Below are 21,371 nucleotides of genomic sequence, written 5' to 3'. Positions count from 1 at the left end.
GTTTTACATCCTCTTATAAGTTGCTTTGGATAAAAGTGTCTGCAAAGTAAAGTAAAGTAAAGTAAAGTAAGAGTGGAGGCAAAGGGGCCAACAAGTGCTAAACACCTCTGGGAACTCCTTCAAGACTGTTGGAGAACCATTTCAGGTGACGACCTCTTGAAGCTCATCGAGAGAATGCCAAGAGTGTGCAAAGCAGTAATCAGAGCAAAGAAACTAGAATATAAAACATGTTTTCACTTATTTCACCTTTTTTTGTTAAGTACATAACTCCACATGTGTTCATTCATAGTTTTGATGCCTTCAGTGAGAATCTACCAACGTAAATGGTCATGAAAACAAAGAAAACACATTGAATGAGAAGGTGCGTCCAGACTTTTAGCCTGTACTGTATGTTTACTGTGGTTAAAAAAAGGTGGATATGTAAGACAGCATTCCTGGTTCCCAGTAAATAAATGTAATATATTTTTTTATATTTATGAGATGCCCTTATCCAGAGCGGCTTACAATCAGTAGTAATAGGGACAGTCCCCTTGGAGACACTCAGGGTTAAGTGTCTTTCTCAGGGACACAACGATATAAGTGGGTGTTGAGCAAGACACTTAACTCTCCAGTGTCTCCAAGGGGACTGTCCCTCTTGCTACTGATGGTAAGTCGCTCTGGATAAGGGCATCTGATAAACTCCACAATGGTAAAAGTTTGAACCTTTGACTTTGTGGGCTTCTGGTTCATAGATGAGTGCGTTAACCATTAGGTTACGTCCACCTGTTACAAGATTGCTTAAAGATGAATATTAACAATAATGTCAAGATAGCAAAACAAAACAGCAGCACAATAACAGCTGAATATTTTGTGTCAGTTTTCAAATTGTGTCAACTTACATTTACATTTACAGCATTTACCAGATGTCCTTATCCAGAGCGCCTTACAATCAGTAGTTACAGGGACAGTCCCCCCCTGGAGCAACTTAGGGTTAAGTGTCTTGCTCAGGGACATAATCGTAGTAAGTGGGATTTGAACCTGGGTCTTCTGGTTCAACTTTCAGCAATAGGTCCTCACAAAGACATAAAAAGCATTTTGGATGTGTGTGTGTGTGTGTGTGTGTGTGTACAAGATTGTTCCAGGCACAGCTCTGCTAATAACACCTTCACATCTCCCCATTTATCCTCTACTATCCCACCTGCCAACACACTGCCCGGCCCATCAAACGACAGCCAAAAACACACAGTCAACCACACAGACCCCACAAACACTCGAAGGATGACATAATGTGCTATGGGGGACACCACTGCACAGAGGCAGATAAGATTTGAGCGAAGAGAAAGAAAGGGATGTGGAGTTCAGATGGGAATCCACCAACAGAAAGATTAAGGCCTCCAGATAAACAGAGCTAATCTGATCCGGAACCCCCCCCACCTGCATCCATCTCCCACCACCGGATGCATCTGCCCATGGGGCATCCCCCTCCCCATGAATCAACCGCGCAATAAGAGCAAAAACACCAACGAGCCACGACGTCATAGTTCTCAGAGCGAGCAGATTTGTCTCTGACATAGAAAAAGAACACAGCGGGCCAGTCCACATTACGCAGGTAAAAATGCAAAACTGGCCTCCGTTACAGGAGACTTGTATTCAATTAAAGTTATGCGGGACAGAGACATGTCTTCCGAAGGATTTCTGAAGTACCTTGAAACTGAGTGAATTTAATGGTTCCCATCCGTTCGCCATTCCTGAACATGACCTGGCCCTGAGGAGAAGGAAAAAGGTATTAGAACATTATAAAGAGGAGTCTTCATTTATCGAAAACCCCGAGTCTTGGAACAAAGCTGTGGTTCCATGGTGGTCCCTGGTACACAAATTAAATTAGCGGTGAATTGATCCGTTTCGTTCGATAAACATAATTATTAGCACGCCAATCAACTGGATGAATATGAAATATCAGAGATCCTGGGGGAAGTCAGAGTTCATAGATCACTGACGTTGTCTAGATCGCTGAGGCCTTTATGGATCGCCATCATGCTGGAGCTGAAATTAAAATCAAATAATTAAATATGTAAAGTTTTTTTTTAATTATGTAGTAATATGATAATGTGGCTGATGAGAGCAAAAACACTTCTTGCATTCTTGCTAAATTAATAACAGCAAATTAATTAAAAGTGTTTACATGGATTTCCCTTAGCAGAAAAAAAAAAAGAAAAATCAAAAATGTGTGAATATTTTGATGTTATAAAGCTTCTTTAATCTCCACGAAAATCACATAATCTCAGAGCAGCATTAGCGCGAAACAATGTTGTGCAGAGGTATATGGAAACAATGAATAGTGTCGGCGACGGCTGCCAGGTCGTGGCGCGCGGCGGCCGCTCCGCTCCACATCCGTCAGAGCTGCTCAGTTAATGCATCCTGTCATCTGCCCACAGACATCTGTAATTAGGCATTAGGCTGAGATCTGCGGGCTGCTGGCTGCAGCAAAACAGCAGGTGACAAACGCGGCGGACGAATGGCGAGATGTGTTTAGAGCCGCAGACTGAGGCTGTACGTGAAGTGATTGTCATTGTGAAGCACTGCAACACACGGTGACACAAAACGAAATGTCCTCGGTATTTAACTGCCACCCTTGGTGAGCCGTGGGCAGCCATGACAGGCGCCCGGGGATCAGTGTGTGGGGACGGTGCTTTGCTCAGTGGCACCTCAGCGGCAACCTTCTGGGGCCGCTTCCTTAACCGCTAGGCCACCACTGCCCCAACTGTGGGGAGCTTATACCTTTTGAATGTTTTATAATGAGTGTCAGGGTTACTTCACTGGCAACTGGACTTGTTATGGATCCATTCCATTCCAGGGGCATTCTCAAGGTCCAGTTGCCGGTAAAATAACCTTTTTTTGAGATAACCATGAACTGGACGACTGAGAACCTTCACAGAGTACCAGGGTTGCAAATTATCTTTAAATGTAACTATTTAATGGTTTTAAGTTGACATCCTGGGTTACGTTTCCCAAAACCTTAGCTGCATACCCTTTGAACATATTTGAAGATAATTGGTCCAGCTAGGTAGATTGACCACACCAGCTTTTGGGATTAGCTCTACAACATTTACGGAATTTGGCAGACGCCCTTATCCAGAGCGACTTACAACGTGCTTTCAAGTTGCCATCGATGAAGAGATCAATTCCGGTTCACTAGGACCCCAACTATGAATACATCTATTTTATTCACTCTGTTGTAGATTCAACAACTACACATTTTACAACTTAGTTCATTTTCTATAAATTACGTGCAACTTAAATAGACTACAGACATTGCTATCAATGTAATGCAGTTCATTCTGAAATGAACTTCCAAAATGAATAAAAAACATCTTATTTTTACATTGAGTGTTGCATGTGCTTGATGAAATACCAGTTATGGCATCTGGTGAAGATGCTGAAGGCTTATATTGTGGGTCCGTATCCCATTCATGGACTAATCCTTTTCTGAGTGGTTCGCATGGACAGCATTGGACTACCGCTTGTCCCTCACGCAGCGGACATATGGCATAATGCATTCGATACAACACTACATGCACGGTCTCGCAAGGTTCAGTCATGTACCGCGTTCCAGTGGGATCCTTGAGTGGTTAGCAGTGTCACCAATGCACACAATGCACCTGTTTCTGTGTCAGGCTGGGGCCACAAGCCTAGAACAAGCCTCAAGCAACAAATCTATTCTAGAACAATTCTAGACCTAGACAGTGAGCTGTCCATTGTATTTACTGACAACGGCTGGTTTTGGTTTGGCGCAGCTTTGTAAGCAGTTATCTTGTCACCCTTCCCCTTCACCATGTGCACATCATATCGCTCATTAGCCACCGTCCAATCATCGTCTAGCATTGCATGCGTTTGGTCCGTCCCCTTTCAGGCCCGTCCCCAGGTGCCATCAGCGGATGGTGCAGAAAGCAGGTGGCAGGTGACAGTATCATTCCACTTTCTCTGTTTATATTTTTATGGTGCTGAAGAGCCTAAGAGGGCGCGGCCGCGCCACCCTCGGTCACCCACTCTGTGCCGGAGGTGGTGAAATTCAGCCGCCAGAACCTCTGGGACCATTTCGTGGCTCTGTGTGCTGTGAGAGAGTGTCCTCGGGCTGCGCTGCCAGCGCTTGTGCACCGGTGGCCTGGTTCCAGGCTCCCGTCCCACCAGGATTCTCTTCCAGACCTCAGCTGTCATAACAGATTCCCGGCTTTCCAGGACGCTGAATATCCTCAGTGAACAGACTGAGTTTCAGTTTGTTTTGAAGCTATGTCCTGTGGCTCTTTCTACCTTGTACTGGTCCCAAGGATGCTGGGAAAGGCTCTAGGTTTACATTCTTTGCATTTACCAGACGCCCTTATCCAGAGCGACTTACAATCAGTAGTTACAGGGACAGTCCCCCCTGGAGACACTCAGGGTTACGTGTCTTGCTCAGGGACACAATGGTAGTAAGTGGGATTTGAAGTGTGTTAGCATTAGGCTGCTACCACCGAGGTGCCCTGTGACCCCTAGCCGGGGTGATGAACGAAATGAATGAATGAACAAGCTTCTGGACCTCTTGCACACCTGCGTTCCGGGGCTGAAGTGATCTGAGCTCCCTGGAGGTTCTCCGGCGCTAATGTTTCACTTCCTGCGGGATCAATATCGGCAGCCCCTCTGAGTGCACGTCTCACAGCAGAGACCAGAAAACCAGCACTAAGCTGCATGTGTGTGTCTGTGTGTGTGTGTGTGTTTATTCTGCCATTTTTCTACCATCATGGAATAACATTTTAACATCTGCTGTAAAACAATGCAAAGATAATCCAATGTAGTACCATTCATCAGCACATTAATTGTTCTGCACCCAAAGCCAGCATCTCGAGCAAATTGAAGATCCTTTAATAGTCATCTAGCAGCTCGCAGCACCCCTTCAGGTGTTTCCTGCACTTCCCTACATCCCTCAGGATGGAATTATGGGATATGAACACAGTGCTCTGGGCTCGCGCACGCCGACGCCCAGGAGGGGAGTGGCGTTCCCATAACGCCCCTGGCGAGGAGGTCAGCCTTGTCTTACTGCAGTTGGCGGCCTCCCTCCCTCCCTGCCTGCACCGCGTTCGCTCGCTCTCTCTGTTTACCTCCCTTCATACTCTTCCCTCATTTATTCTTCCCTCCATCTCTCTGGGCACAGCCGGCAGCCTCCTGCATTCCCACACAGTCAACTCCGCAGGCAGAACACCCCCTGCATACTAACGCGCGTCTGCCATGCACACATGCACACACACCGCCACTCCGGCTGCCTCAGCCTGTCTCCGGGGCTCCGGAGTGTTTGTTCTGTTCTCCGGCTTTTCTTTTCCGTGTTTGCGTTCCTGGCCCCTTATCCCCAACTCTTATTGTCTTGGATTCGTACGGTACGTGCCCGGCTGCCTTCGGTCTAATTTCAGGGCAATTCCGGGTGGTTTTGGGTCGATGGTGAGGGCTTTCAGCGTGAACCGATGCAGTGGGAATGGTCCTTACCATATTTGGGCCTCGGGAAATTTGACGGCTCATTTGACGGCTCAGTGTAACGGGACGTATGTGGCCTGAAGAGCGGCATCACGATGCTCTATTGGACATCAAACTAGAGCCCTGAGCATCACATCAGCTGCTAGAGGGGGTCAAATAGCTTCAGGGTGGGATGAAGCTACAGAACGCGGAGTCTGCAGAGGAAGTGTGTGCAATGTTTCAAAGAACTAAGACTCTAAATATTTTATCATTGCAGTTCTGTGCAGAAGTTTTGCTGCCATAACTCAAAATCCAGAAATTTACAGGCAGTTCTCTAGCAGTTGAAACTATCAGTGTAACATGCAGGTGCAATCGAGCCTATTATTTCTGTTTAGAACTTTATTTCTGAGCAGTTTAACTTACAATGAGACATACCTTTTATCTTGAATTTTTTCACACTTTGATCTAAATACGTTGTTCTTAATGGTATAAATTAGTTTCATTAGCACTTTAATTGCTGTAGGGTATTATGGTAGTTTAGTGAATTAAAATGTAAAAAAAAAATGAATGTTGGTAAAAAAATTGTAGTAATAAAAATATTCTGCTCTGTTTATTAAATTTGATCTCAATTTCTGTGTTTTTATTGTGCTATAGCCTGTTAAGCTGAGGACAGCTCAAATTACAAAGTGAAGTTGTCATTTTAGGGGCATTTTTTTGTTATATGCTTTCAGAATTTTTTGTTTTTTACTGCAAATACCAGTGGGAGTATGTAACAGGTGACATTATATTCTGTTGGTTTTGTTTTGTTGAATGTCAAGCGCTCACCGTGACCCCGAAGAAGTTGGTCTCGTTCATGACGTCCAGAACCAGTTTCCCCACTTCACGGTCATCCAAGGTGAAGTTGTGGTAGGCGTCCTGTTGCTCTTTGTGCCTCAGCAGCTCCATGACGCGGGTCAACGTCTTAGCAATGACCCATATTCCGTCGTAGGCGAAGCCGTGGAACTTGCTGGCCTCCACTCCTTTCTGCTCCCTCTCTCTCGTGTACTCCCTCTCGTACTCTTGCGGTGTCTGTAAAAGTGAGTAAAGTTACGTAGAGTTGCGTCAATTACATCTCCTCCCCAAACTTAGTAGACTACCTATAATACTGGAGCATATATTAGGAGGAGCGAGGCGGGACGAGGAGAAGAGCGGCCTATGGAAGTTGAGCGGGCATAAATTATATGGGGGGGGGGAAGCAGAATGACCAAAGCACTCTTATCACAATTTCTAGCCACTGCACGACCATAGGCAGTTCCCAAAGCAGTTGGCAGCTTTCCTTTGTCTTCTTGGTATTAACATTATGATGCAATGCCTGCAATAAAATTAAATAGCTCACAAATAGGTCCCTTTTCTCTGAACAGCCCTTGTTTAAGTAAAACGAAGCCCTTACTTTGTCTCTTAATACTTCAAGCTGATCCACAAGAGCACTCTACTTAGCATTAGAAATGTGGTCCCTGCAGGAATAAGGAAGTCCTAAATGAGGCAGTCCAGCTAGACTTTGCCGGAAAGAATGTGACCCCTCCCAGACTTGTACCCTGCCGGAGATGCCTCTGATCTGTCTGGAGCTAAGAGGCTCAAAGTCCACGCTGATGTAGCCCTCCATCGCGGTCAACAGCTTCTTGGTGGTGCAGTTGGTGGAGTTGGCCTGCTCCCACCAGTTCCCCTGGTACCAGCCTGGGATGATCCACTGGTACTTATTGCCATACATGTTCAGGTTGTAGGCCTGTGGATGTGAACACAAACTCACGCGTGAAACATCCGAAGGTGGTGTAGAGTGAAACTGTTTTCATGTGGACAAAGAGTCAAACTTACACAACAGAAGACTTTCGAGGCGAGGTTCTCGTCAAACTGCCCAATTATGATCCGCACATCATTATCCTAGAGGTAGATGTAACAGAATTAGGCTTCATCATCACAAATAATGTTTGGCCATTATTTTCGACATTGCCATACACGCACGATAGAACAAAGACCGGCATACTATGCCCTTTAGTAAAAGAGCTGATTTAATTGTGTTGCTTAGTGATGGTTATCCTGGATGATGCTAAACATAAAGTCTCACAATATTGTCACAGCCATTCATTAATGTTGGCAAATGATATTTTTTTTTAATGTCCAAAGATCATTTTTACATGGAAATAAAAAAGTTTTTGAGTGTTATGTATGGAAGTGGACCGCATGGCCTTATAGTGAAGATGCATATTAGTTGTCAAGGTAACTTCTGTAGCGTTCATATCACCCCTTTGTGGTCTCAGATAGAGGTCATATTATAGAATTATATACCAGCACATTTGATAATGTAGTGATTAATAATTGGCATACGGTTACCATTGGCAATGCCAAACATGTGTTTATATACTTTTGACACACCGTTGGCATATGGTGATATTTACTAGTCCAGAAAAAAAAATAGTCATATTCTCTTAACAATTGATTCTTACTGTTTGTAGATTTAACCAGAAGGACGAGACTCACACTGAGTACAGAGGTTCACTCAGCCTGATTGAATCAGTAAATAATTCATCCCGCACCACCTACGCTGCACTTTTATCCAGGCCAGTCGTGCATCGTAACAAATCAATCAGACAGAGCGGCGTTATTTTCTACCGTACAAACAGGAAGTCCTGCTAGACAATGCATAGTTAAGAAATAAAGAGAACACTTAAACAACACAATGTAACTCCAAGTCATGGAAGCAACACGGACAATGAAAGTGAAAGTGGAGTCACTGCAACACTGCAGCACAGCACACGGTGCACACACCGAAATGTGTCCTCTGCTTTTAACCATCACCCTTGAGATCCTCAGACCCCTTGTGAGACCATATGCTGGTGCGGTTGGCCCCGGGTTTCCTTCTAAAGCAACACAATGCTAGACCTCATGTGGCTGGAGTGTGTCAGCAGTTCCTGCAAGATGAAGGGATTGATGCTATAGGCCGGCCCGCCCGTTCCCCAGACCCGAATCCAACCCCAACCAAGCACATCTGGGACATCACGTCTCGCTCCGTCCACCAACGGCACGTTGCACCACACACTGTCCAGGAGTTCGAGGATGCTTTAGTCCAGGTCTGGGAGGAGATCCCCCAGATCAAAGTTGGATCAGCCTGTAGTGTGTTTTTCTCACTTTAATTTTGAGTGTTATCTTTGACTCCAAATCCAGACCTCCATGGGTTGATACATTTTTGTGTGATTTTGTTGTCGGCACATTCAACTATGTACAGAACAAAGTATTTAATAAGAATATTTCATTCATTGTGGTGGCCCCATAATCAGAAGGTTGCCGATCCGCCAAGGTGCCACTGAGCAAAGCACCATCCCCACACACTGCTCCCCGGGCACCTGTCATGGCTGCACACTGCTCACCAAGGGTGATGGTTAAAAGCAGAGGACACATTTCGTTGTGTCACAGTGTGCTGTGCTGCAGTGTTTTACAATCACTTCACTTTCAGCGTATATATGGCGCAAACATATTCAACATTCACAGTGACAAAGAAACCCAAAAATTCCCCTCCTTCTTCAAGTCAAATGGGAGAGTCGCGACATTGGGAATGTCAGAGCAATCGCACTCTGAATATGGTGTCTCTGGCATCAGCTGACAACCGACATTTGTCATGCGGGTTGCGTAGCACGGTAAGCACGGCATGGCGCATGAACTCAAAACAGAATGCATATAGGAGAAAGCTTTCCAAAACCCTTGGCTCTGCTGCGTTTGCTCCTGTCACATTAGCTGGCTGCTCTGCTCATGAAATCAATCATACATTTCCAGAGAGAGAGAGAGAGAGAGAGAGAAAAAGCCATTAAGGACAGTTGGTAAAAATACTCCCGTTATCAAATTGCTGTTTTCTCCCATGCTATATGTTTACAGCAGCTTATCCAGCAAAGTATAGGATATTTGCACTGCTTTAACTTTAAAAAGCCATTTCTGATCACATTACCGGGGGGAACAATGCAGAAAGGCAATATACAGACGCACAGTGACCTGCATGCTGTCAGTACATTTCAGTAACTGTGCCATATTGGTTTACCATTGATCTCGTTTCTGCAAGGCTACTGTAAAGACGCAGGAGGCAGGGTGACAGCTGCAGTGCAACTCGGGGAACGCCATGCTGCAGCTTTGACGGCCTTGGTTAAATATGTATGGCCTAGTTGCGGCGGAACCCCTGGTACAGCATGGTAACTCTTGACTAGATGTGATTACGGTTCAAAATTTGTATTAACACTGAAACACGAGCTGTAAACAGGTCAAAGCGGCTTCGATGAATCACAGTGACAACCAATGCCTGCTTATGACAAATTGCACGGCCGCCCCTCTTGATTAAAGCACATTTTTAGACCGTGCTCTGCTTACCATGTCAGAACGCCACGTTATACACATGACAGTAGAGTTCAACTGAGCATTGTAATTTTGCAACACCATCTGCTTTAGTGTGTTTGACAAACGATAATGTGACAAATGACACTGCCACCAAGCTGTCTTCATCAAGTGACACACGCTGGATGTCAATATGCCTCCTAATGCCAACCCACGGCCACACACAGAAAGATGTGCGGCAGATTCAGATCACCTGTGCTAATATGATATAGAGTATTGTAAAGTTTGTCGGTCCTGCTTGTAACATTCTTGTGCGCTCTGCATAAATGTTTAAACGACACGTGAGAATAAGCGGAGGAAAAAAAGGTCTCTCTCACACAGGCGGAGCATAATATGGCCCCCGGCACAATGGGCCCAAAGTTGAGCTTGGTGTGTGGTCCACAGACACCTTCGGCTCGGAAAAAACATGCCTCGCTTCCCTGGTTCCCTGGTGCCGACTGACTGAGCCAAAAAGTGCTGGGGAGAGTTTGAACTGTTTTTGTGGGTTTTTTTTTTTTTGGTTTTTTTTAACCCCCCCCCCCCCGACCAGACTCCCTCGCTCCCGTCAGGATCTGACATTTTTCTTCAATGCGGCAATCCTTTGAATGCAGACGGGGAGGTGGGAGAGTGGAAACAACCCCAGCTGTGTAAATGGACAATGATGTTAAATGCCAGCTACACAGTTATTTCCTGCACTGTACTGTAATGTTTAATTGACTTATATGGAGTTTATAGAGATTATATAGAGTTTCCCTTCTTAAACTTTTGACTTTAAAAGGCCAAGGTGGGCAAATGCAAGTGGAAGTACTCAAATAAAAGCCTTTTATAAGCACGAATACATGTGCTGTCTGGTCGCTTGCTTTGCCTGGTCAAACCTGGTCTCAGGAAAAGGCCAGATCTCCATTTTCAGAACCTCCCATTAGTTTCTTTAACGTGGTCGTCACTGAAAATTGCAACAAACCCGGCGTAAAAGTGGTTTTAACGCTGCAGTCCAATCATTCAATGTGCAGAGATGCGGCCTCGACTGCTGAGCTCGCACTTAACAAAACACACACTCCATCAGCCACAGCCGCTGCGGCATTCTGGGAATTGTTGCGGCGAAGGTACTACGTCAAGAGCGGATCTGTCATTGCAGCAGACAGACGAAAGACAAAAAGCACATTTGGAATAATGGTGGGGGAAAAAAAACTGGGTTTCTTCTTTAAAGCATCAGCTAAAGGGATCTTTTAAAGACACACTTAAAAACCAGCGGGCAGTCGACTGCTCTTGGTCTTCAGGCTGTGTTCCAACATTGGTTCACGACAGCGAATTTTACTAATCTATCTGTTTAGGAGGTGATGACATTTGTCAAATCAGGTGTTGTGGAACACGATAGGAGCAAGAGGCTAAACGTAGCCATCTCTTAGGACCACACACACATCACTAAAGGAAAACCAAAGACTACTGAAAAGCATGTGGCGTATATTTTTAAATAAAAGTGTTGATAATCTGTATGCATGTTTGGTTTTTAGGTCTGGACATGGTCCTGAGATGATTGTAACAGAGATCACATTTCTTATGGTGGTTTTATTGAACAGGAAAAAGAAGAAAACTTTTTTTTGCCAGATAGTGGACTTTTGTATTTATTATTTTGGGAAACAAAATAATAAATACAAAAGGAATCAATAGGTATTAAAGAATGCAAAATCTCATTTGTGTAAAGTAGTTGTGGCAGTTAAAATATGATCATATAGTTTTGGCAGTTTTGTGTGTGTTTTTGGTGCGTTTTTTAATAAAATCCTCAGGAATCTGGCAACATCTTCTGACCTACCCTGTGTGTGTGACATATTGATAAGAGGGGTTCTACATTGTCCAGAATGAGAATTAAATCCTTGTTTGGAATGCAATTTAAAATTGTATTTAAAAAAATGTCTTAGAAAATAATCAAACACCAACATAAGGCCAGTTTTTCTTCACCTCTTCAAGATACAGATATCTGGCAAGCAGCTCTTTCTTGTTTTCTTCTATTGATTTATGTAAGTCCTGAGGCTTATGCACTATATCTATTATAGTGCTTTGAAAACAGGGCTCTTCGTGTACTTACCTATTTTATTGAGGGTTTCTGCAGGTTTCCACAAGTTAAAGTTACAATACACAGAAGTAAAGTTACAATACATGGATATTGGCAGTCTCAGCCCAGGAAAAGGAGTCTTCGAACTGGGACTGATCTTCACATGCATACTCCAGAGGATTCCGTCCACCAATTGAGACCACATAAAGACATAAGCTATTTAAGTACACAAATCTTTTATTCTATTTTAGGTTTTTAAAGACCTAGATAAAAAAAAAAATACCTTAGCAACCCGCATAACACGCAGTTCCTTATTATATATTTCATATGTAAAATATTTGTGAAATATATTTATATATTGTTCACATAATTACAGACACATTATTCAACTGAGTTAATACATTATATAGAATAAAGCTATTCTAGTATTAATTACAGATCAACAATGAATGAATGAAATCCTTTTAGCTGATTATTGTCCCTTTAAAAAAAAAAAATGCTAATATAAAATATCTGAAACACTGTCCTTTTACTGTGAGATGACAGGGCAAACGAGTAAGCAAACAAATAAACCTGACAGTCGCACATTTTTCATCTAGAGCAGTCTGCCTTGTGAGGACAATTGATAAGAGTGAGACAGACAGAGCGTTTCAGCACCACGGACAGAACCCAGCAGCTGCCGAGGGATCTGATGAGACTCAACAGCCTCCCACCTCCCAAAAAAAATCTCCATTTTCTCCTCCCCTCGCAGACGGCCTGTCAAAACACGGCTCGAAAAGTAAAAAAAAAAAAAAAAAAACCTTCACTTCACGCTCCTTTATCTCATTGAACTGCAGTGAGCTGGAGAGCGTCGACCCAACCCTCTTGGCACTCAACAAACCTATGGGATGTCAGGGCCCGTCGCCTTAGAGACGGTTTTAAGCAGCCGCTCATTAGCATACTCCACTCGAGCCGAAGGAGGGGAGCGTGTCATCTTAGCCTTGCGTTGAAGCAACGTTGTGGTTGAGAGTGCGTTGTCGGTTTGAAAGGTGCGAGACCCATGGCGTACGTTAACTGCGATTTGGCATGCAGGCTTTGAAGGAGATGTTTGTTGTCACTGTTCACTGGCAAAATCGAGGACAAACACTACAAATCCCCTTAGCCAGAGCGCAGTGCGGCAAGTTCCATCCGGAGGCTGTCAGTATTCACCGCATCGTGGTACGTGGAGAGGGCGAGCATACGCGTACTGCTGGTGGTGGGCACTGCTATTAATCGGCTTACCTTCAGCTTCTTCACGTTCACGCAGGGGTCGTTTGAGAAGCTCTCCGTGTCAGCGATCTGGATGTCGGCCTTCTCCAGCTCATTGGTCAAGTCATTCCGGACCTGGGGACGAGAGTGAAGAGCATAGGTAAGGTAAAAGGCAGAAAAGTAGTTCCTCTTCTCCAAGACGTGGCCTTAAGTAGCACTAGGAAAATATAGAAACATTTTACACATACAATACCAGTCAAAAGTTTGGCTGCACCTACTCTGTGGAGAAAATGGAGTCAATTTGAAGAATGCAACCCAAGAAGCGTATTTAGTATTTGTTGAATCAGGAGAAAGTGAAGTATGTTTGATGCGTCTGAAACCTTTTTGACTGCTTTGTTCACTATTGTCATCATCAAAAGCTGCTTGATGAGACGCTCATTAATAAGAACGTGTTCAGCCGAAACATTCAGGACAGCTGGAAACCGGTGGTGGAGCTCACAAACCTTTGGGGTCAATTTTTTTGTTCGCTTTATTTTCCCTAGTTTGTGTGTTTATTTGTTCTATTATGTAAAAAATGTAAGACCAATAAATGGTAGGTTATATGGAACCACCAAACATTTTGTGTGTTGACAGAATGGAAGTACTTTGGAAAGATAAGGCAGAACAGGACAGACACGCTGATGCCGCTGCGCCAACTCCAGACAACAAAGGCCTAATTGCAGCATTTTGATTTGTGTCCCAACGCACCCCAGCCTTCAGCGGCACGTATGCCGCTTCCAAAGGCACGCTTGGTGCATCCAGAGCAGGCATCAGGCAACAGGCCTGTGGACCTTCTCCAGTGAACCCAAAACCCCAGTGAGATTTTGGGCTTCAGCCTCAATTAAGTCCCATGCAGAATTCCCTGCTGAAGCATAAACGGGTTGCATAAATGAAAGGAACATCACAGCACTGTGTACAAATTGCTTTTTGGACGTCCTATTTGTTTTGGGGAGAAAAAAACCAAGGGGAATCATACCGGCCTGAATGTTCTCACTCACCCACAATCAGGGTGGCACTGGGTACAGGGTGGCAACTCACCCATGGCAGGTGCCAGCCCATTCACTTCTGCACTCACACCTAATTTAGAGTCACCAATGCACCTAGTGTGCATGCCGGAGGAGACCTGCACTGACATGGAGAGAAAGATAATGAAGCCAGGACCCAGAATCACAGCCACAGAGGGTAGCTACGATGCTACCCAGCACTAAAAACCATGTCACGCTGGTTTGACATGGTGAGGTGTTAGATCTGGAATGATGGCTGAACGTGGCGGGGAAGAAGGACGCATACGCAAGACGTCACGAGACAGGGGTTTAATACATGGTGAACAGGACAGGGGAGACATCAAGTAACAACGGATGAACTGACACAAACAGGGCAGCTTTACACAATCATATACAGGTGAACACAATCCGGAAACATAATAGCACAGGCCCTGTGGGACCTGACATACCAATAAAAACAGTCATTATCAACCAAATATCATATATGGCCCCACCAGCTGCTATGACATATTTTTCGTCTAGGCTGCAACATATTTTGAGAAACATCGCTCCCTATGCAGACTGGATGCAGAAATAAAGTGCTTTTTCTTATTTTACAGTACATAGTTCTGCTTTTATGCCATCGCCAGTTCGTTGTTGGGGAGCAGCATTAGGTCAAGTCTGTTTGGTACAATTAAAGCTGCCCAACAGAGCTCTTGTTAGGTGCAAATGCGGGCCTGCAGAAGATTAGAGGTGTGCAGCTCCCGGGGCAAATGGATTTATATAAACTTCCTAGTCAAAATTTGAGGAAAACTGTGTCAAATGTTTAACGTTATAATGTGGCATATTAAAGTGTTTAATTTCTGTTTGCTCTGTAATGTCGGGGTTCACCAGGCCCTGACTCTTCCTCAACCTTAGGGTTCCCCACCTCCCATTCAGGCTATACAAGACAGTTCTACACACACACACACACATACACACTGATTAACATTAAGCTGCAATTGAACTCAATTGCCTATTTATTAGTAAATTGCGGGTTTTTTGTGTGTGCGTGTGTGTCTGCGCTGACCAACGTTGCTGAGAAAGTGTGATAATGAGGGATGCTTTTTGCTTCCTGCCTTTCCTCCCCCTGGCTACATCCTTGAGGCCACTTACAACCTCACTTGCATTTCATAACCAAAGCAAATTATAGACGTTAAGCCCGGAGCCCAGTGTTATTCAGGTGGTAATAATGTCGTCGCTGCACATCCAAAGCGGGCTGCAGACAGTTACGGCGCGTCCCCAAGCGCTCCGACTGCACTCGCAGTTTATTCTGGTGATTAACCGAACAAACCTCTCCGCGCTGAACCGCAACCCGCCTGACACGGCACTGGTTCCGCTTGCTCATTCTCAAGGTCTCACACGGGAGACGAGAAATTTGAATCGGCTAGTAGGGTGTTCCTGTCTCAGCAGAGAAAAAAAGTCCCCTCTTTTTCACACGGGGGCATTTCTTGTCCCTGTTTAAATTTCTCATAGATGCATATTTCGCGTATTCTAATACGGAATCTACACCATAATACAGAATCTTTACATTATTCTTCTACTGAGTTTTATTACTACTGTAGCTTTAATGCTGTCAAATGTTCCTATGGATGTCAAAGATTTAACATGCTGTACGTTCACATTCCATTTTTGTGAATGTGGAAAAAATGTATATATTATAACGCATTATAAAACAATTTGGCTTACAGAGCTGAGCCTGAATCACACAAGAATCTTCGTAAGGACCTTTCCTGCTTTCGTCCAGATGTGATTAGCAATGGAGTAAATGGACGCACTGACGACCTGACAACCTGGCGACATTACAATGGGAGGATGAAGAAAATCCATCAATCCATGCGCAGGCATTTGGAGACGATCCCACTTTTCCCACTCCGGCTTCCTGTGCAGTTCTCATCCAAGCAATTCTCCACATTAAACCATGTGAATTTTTTCACAAACCAAGAGCAGAACCATTGCCCTTATAAGGGATTTTACCTTGAGGAAACTCCTGTGTGGCACTTGCCTATTTTTTTTACTTATGTCTATGCCTTTGGGATTTGTGGAGAAAAAACACAAGGGACCATTCTCATTCTCTTTCTCTCTCGTTCTCTTTTTTCCCCCCAAGGATTTTCCTGGAGTCCTGGAGACCATGTGGAATTTCTCAAACCTCAAAGTGACAGCATTAAACTCTCGACTGAGAGTCAGAAATCTGCACCACTGCAACCCAATGGATTCCCCGTCCGTACAATTCCTAGACTACACCCTGAGTGCGTGCCTGCACAAAAATGTAAAATATCTGCCAGCCAATAAGCAATCTGCCAATGTGGACTCATAAATATAGTCAAGCCTGCTAATTATTTTGTTTCCATTTTCTTAAGCCTGAATAACAGTCAGTGTGATTCAGTGCATTGGAAGCACGCACAAGCTGCACCTAACACTTCACAGTAATTTGCACATGAGTCATTTTAATGAAAGTAGCAGCATAACCTTGCGGAGCCGAGGCAGCGAGCCCCTTCGCTGCTTGTTAGTTTCTTCAGCCTGGTTATGGACACTGACAGTGCAGTTTTAACTACGCTGCGGGGCGCCGTGAGCTATTCCGAACACTACGGAGCGATACAACCCACGGCCTGCCCTCAGGTCATAAATGCTAATTGTGTAATGCAAGAGCCGCATGTCTTGAAAAAGCCAATCACCGAGCTCGGCCAATTACTAAATAATTCATGCTTATAGTGGCAGTTCTGCAGCAGTGTTATAATTCGGCTATGGTGCCGAATTAGTCATTACTGCTACTGTGCTGTTATGCAGATGGGAAATTATGGCCAGGAATTTACTTTTACAGTGTTGCTTTTCCCACATGAATGAATGTGCACAGAATATCGACCAGAGTGACATTTTCAAGTGAGGTAGCTTCGTAAAATCTTGTAAAAAAACAAACTTAGACCTTGTGTTTGACTGGATAAGATTCACTAAGACGCGTTGGGACCACTGGGATATAAAGTGGATATGAGAATAAAGAGCCTGGTTCTCACCAGAACAGCTAAAGTAAATGGATAAGGGAGGCTTTCATTTTCCATTATACTGTAAATATCAATCAAAGTACCAATGTAAAACACACCGGTGAGAATTTAGTCGGACACATTTAAAAGTTTTATAAATATTTCCTCCCCAAGCTCCTTTTTTCAATGTAAGGGAAGAGATTATTGGCAAGTTCCACCAGGGTTCAGTCAAGATGGTGTGGGACCAGCAGTGGGATTATGAGCTCTGCAAATTGGCATAATTCTCTTCACTGAGCTTGTTAGGCCAAGGGGATCAATGCAATCAATGAATATCGATACAGGCATCAGGAGACCAGCTAACTAGGCATTTATCCCATGCTAGAGTGTGAATTGAACATGTCAAGATGTTTTCTTCACGTGAATTGCTAAAATGGGACGTCAAATAGTCTAATATCAAATTTAAAAATGACGGACATGACTATTTTAACAATTAAAAAAAAATGTCCAGTCTTCCACAACCATGGTCACCCAGAACCACATGGTCCATGCACTGGGAGCCAATGGTGTTAACCTGTATGATTAAGTGCAAAAATGAAAAAGCAGCATAAATTAAGTGGTATAAATTAAAATAAATTGTAAAGATTTGAAATGATCTTCCCATTACAGGTCAAACTCTTCCCATTACAGATCAAACTCTTCCCATTCCCATTACTCTCTCATGCAACATCTTTAAGGTAATGTTGTTTTAGAAAGCAGTTTATTATGTAGGTACATACATAATGAGTAAAATATATACCATGTTGAGGTTTCCAAAAAAATATAAAATATGAAATCCTATCTCAACGTTCCAGTGATGTTGCCATTTGCTTAATTCTGGCTGCAACAGTGCTGGCTGATTCACCTCGGTGCATCACATTCACCAAAATCCTTCATCTAGAACGCTGATGTGCCTTCCAAATACCCTCTTTCAAAAAGACACTGACTAAATAGTAACACCCCGGGGCTTCACGAGCTGCTGAGCAGCTCCCACCGAAACGCATTCATACCGTACGAGTTGGCTTTCTGCCCCCGCATGACAGACACGCGCAAACAATGGGCGGACAGGTGTTTTACGTGTTGATACCGCAGCTCTGGCTTCGAAAAAAACGAGAGAATCGCAAAGATTGTGCAGGAGGGTAACAAATGGCATGTTTCTGTGGCGCGGTTAAACAGCTCACCTGATGCACATGTGACAGGGCAGAGACTCGCAATGGAGAGGGAAGATGTGTAGAGCCACCCCGCACGAATCCCCTCAGGCACAATTTTCAAAGTAGTACTAATCATGGGGCTCACTTAATTAGCTCAGGATTTGCATGAATAGATTATACAAAAAATAAAAAATCTGTATCTTGAAGAAGAAAAACCAGCTCTGCTTTATTGATGTGACATTGTGTACTGGTTTAAAGAGGTTTTCTATGTTTATGCTTGAAAATGGGAGGGGTCTGATGACTGGCAGTTCTCACGTTGTGCAACTTCCTCATTCGGCATGATTTAAACCCGCGCCCGTCAATATGTCAATACATTTTTCCTATATTTATTCATGTAAATCCCGAGGGCACCTTTGACCTCAGGCTAGCAAATAACCCGCATGCTTAGGGTGCAGTGCAGCAATTAGAGCCCGTTTGAAAATAGTGCCCCTTATTTCAATTTAAGCTCAGTGGAGAGAGCCTTCTGTCCAAACTATTCCCGTTCTGTGCACATTTTTGTAAAGCTTACTTACATGGAAAGAATGTAGTAGTGGGTGTTGTTCACCGATTTCAATGACGTACAGAAGTACGTGGATCGTATTATTAGTCAAAATAGGGTTAGAATTGCCTAGTGGGTAAGACACTTGCCTATGACCCAGATGACCAAAAAGTCACAGGTTCAACTCCCATTGTGTCCCTGAGCAAGACACTTAAGTGTGTCCAAGGGTACTGTTCCCGTAATTAGTGATTGTAAGTCGCTCTGGATGAGGGCATCTTATAAATGCTGCAAATGGGAATGTAAAATGCCCGAAAAGCATAATACAGTCTCTACACAATGTACAAACAATGTCTTTTTGCCAACAGACCACCTAGTGATTTTATGACTATGCAATTTGATTTGGTGTCCTTACAGTGTCCACAAGAGATAATGTAATTAAAAATTAAATATACATGATATACATCTTTAGGTTATATCAGGTATACAACTCAAAAGGGAATCTGAAATATGGATTTCTCTCTCACATTTCTTAGTGGCCATAAAAGCTCTACTACACGTGTCCAGAATGTCACAAGAGCGGTCTGACAGGACCACTTTAATGGCTTGGTTGGAGCAAGCAAATCAACCCACAATGCACTGCTGTGCACATCGAGGGGAGGAAACATAAAACAGCTGCGCAGATTGACCAGATCGATAAGAAAAAGCAGCCCTCTGGCCCCCACCAGCGATAGCCACTGTGGAGAGAGACGGGGTTGTCACGACTACGGACTTACGAGGGAAGGAAGCGCAGAGGTTTGACATGCTGGGAAGGGGGTTTTATTATAACAAACAACGAAATACAAATAAAGACTGGCGCGGTGGCCGAAAACGATTTAAACTTAAATAAAGAACATAAACAAACCCGTAGGCGTGTGGCGATTGCCAGAACTCAAAACACATAACACCAAACAAGGTCAAGTTCGTGCATAGAGTTCACGAAAATGCCAGCGACCCCGAACGGGCGGAAACTTCCGGCATTTATGGGGCGTCAGGATTGGGTTCCGGTGTGGAGCCCAGCTGCAGGCAATCCTGACAGAGCCCCCCCTCCAAGGGCTACGTCCTCGGAGCCCCAACAGTACCATCAGTGGAGGCGGCGGGGCGGACGGCGGCAACCACAGGGCTCCTGCCCTGCTGTATCCTCCCCTTGGAGGACCCGGTCCCTCGGGCTGGCTCCCCGGCGTGGTCAGGCGTGGCGGCCCCGGTCCCTCGGGCTGGCTCCCCGGCGTGGTCAGGCGTGGCGGCCCCGGTCCCTCGGGCTGGCTCCCCGGCGTGGTCAGGCGTGGCGGCCCCGGTCCCTCGGCCTGGCTCCCCGGCGTGGTCAGGCGTGGCGGCCCCGGTCCCTCGGCCTGGCTCCCCGGCGTGGTCAGGCGTGGCGGCCCCGGTCCCTCGGCCTGGCTCCCCGGCGTGGTAAGGCGTGGCGGCCCCGGTCCCTCGGCCTGGCTCCCCGGCGTGGTCAGGCGTGGCGGCCCCGGTCCCTCGGCCTGGCTCCCCGGCGTGGTCAGGCGTGGCGGCCCCGGTCCCTCGGCCTGGCTCCCCGGCGTGGTCCCGCTTGGCGGCCCCGGACCCTCGGCCTGGCTCCCCGGCGTGGTCCCGCTTGGCGGCCCCGGACCCTCGGCCTGGCTCCCCGGCGTGGTCCCGCTTGGCGGCCCCGGACCCTCGTACCTGCACACAATAATCAGGGCCGATCCATCTGGGTACGTGTGGGCCCTGTCTCCACACGTCTCCTCTGACACGTCTTGTGTCCCCCCCTGCACCGCGCAGGGAGATTGTCCCAGAACCTCCGGCGACTGTTCCAGGCACCCCAGGCTGGTGCCTTCTGGGACTATGCAGCCCCTCTCGCTGCCCGGCCCTGGTGCCAAGGGGGAGGCATTGCCAGACCATCCGGCTAGCCCCTTCTGCGTCCGTTGGGACAAGCAGGCCCTCTTCCTGCCTGTCCCAGCTGGGTCCTCATGCCTACCCGGGGGCTCTATGGCGCTCCACCCCTTTGGAGGCAGACGCAGGCCCATGCCTGGCCCGCCCTCCTCACTGGCTACCGGAGGACCCAGCTCAATCGCTTCCCCACCTACCCTCCCCTCAGGAGGAGTCCCCAACCCGAACTGCACCCCCCCAAAAAATTCTTTGGGGGAGCACCCCCCCCGGCTGGACTTAGGGGTACCTTGGGGCTTGTCCACCTCGCCTTGGACCAGCACATTCGGGTCAGGAACCTCCTCCCTGGGGTTCGGCTCCGTGGCTGGGTCGCCATCTGGTGGACACAAAGAGGGGAAGTGGGGGCGACATACGGACACATATGCCACGCACACACACACAGACAGAGACAGACAGAAGAGAGGGTCGTCTGGCTCCCTCTCTGGGCTCTCCGGGACCTCCTCAGGGGGCACAGCCAGGATCTCGGGAGGTGCGATCTTTTCGTCGCCCGCCAGTGCTTGGTCTTCTTGCCCCGGATCC

The 21,371-nt window shown here is 45.8% G+C and overlaps 1 protein-coding gene across 2 annotated transcripts in view; it reads right to left on the bottom strand.

Annotated features, from left to right (window-relative positions):
• Nucleotides 1–21,371, bottom strand: part of gabbr2 (gamma-aminobutyric acid (GABA) B receptor, 2) — a 168,459-nt gene that overhangs the window by 52,118 nt on the left and 94,970 nt on the right. For both annotated transcript variants that reach the window (XM_028964540.1, XM_028964541.1), the window contains 5 exons: nucleotides 13,157–13,258; nucleotides 7,309–7,374; nucleotides 7,031–7,219; nucleotides 6,283–6,525; nucleotides 1,684–1,744 (listed from right to left, as the gene is read on the bottom strand). In XM_028964540.1, coding sequence (XP_028820373.1) covers nucleotides 1,684–1,744; nucleotides 6,283–6,525; nucleotides 7,031–7,219; nucleotides 7,309–7,374; nucleotides 13,157–13,258 — 661 coding nt within the window. The remainder of the gene's footprint in view (nucleotides 1–1,683; nucleotides 1,745–6,282; nucleotides 6,526–7,030; nucleotides 7,220–7,308; nucleotides 7,375–13,156; nucleotides 13,259–21,371) is intronic.

This window comes from Denticeps clupeoides, chromosome 20 (assembly GCF_900700375.1).
Source record: "Denticeps clupeoides chromosome 20, fDenClu1.1, whole genome shotgun sequence".
Lineage (NCBI taxonomy): Eukaryota > Metazoa > Chordata > Actinopteri > Clupeiformes > Denticipitidae > Denticeps > Denticeps clupeoides.
Note: the sequence above shows the minus strand (reverse complement) of the source record. Positions and strands in the feature narration are given on the sequence as shown.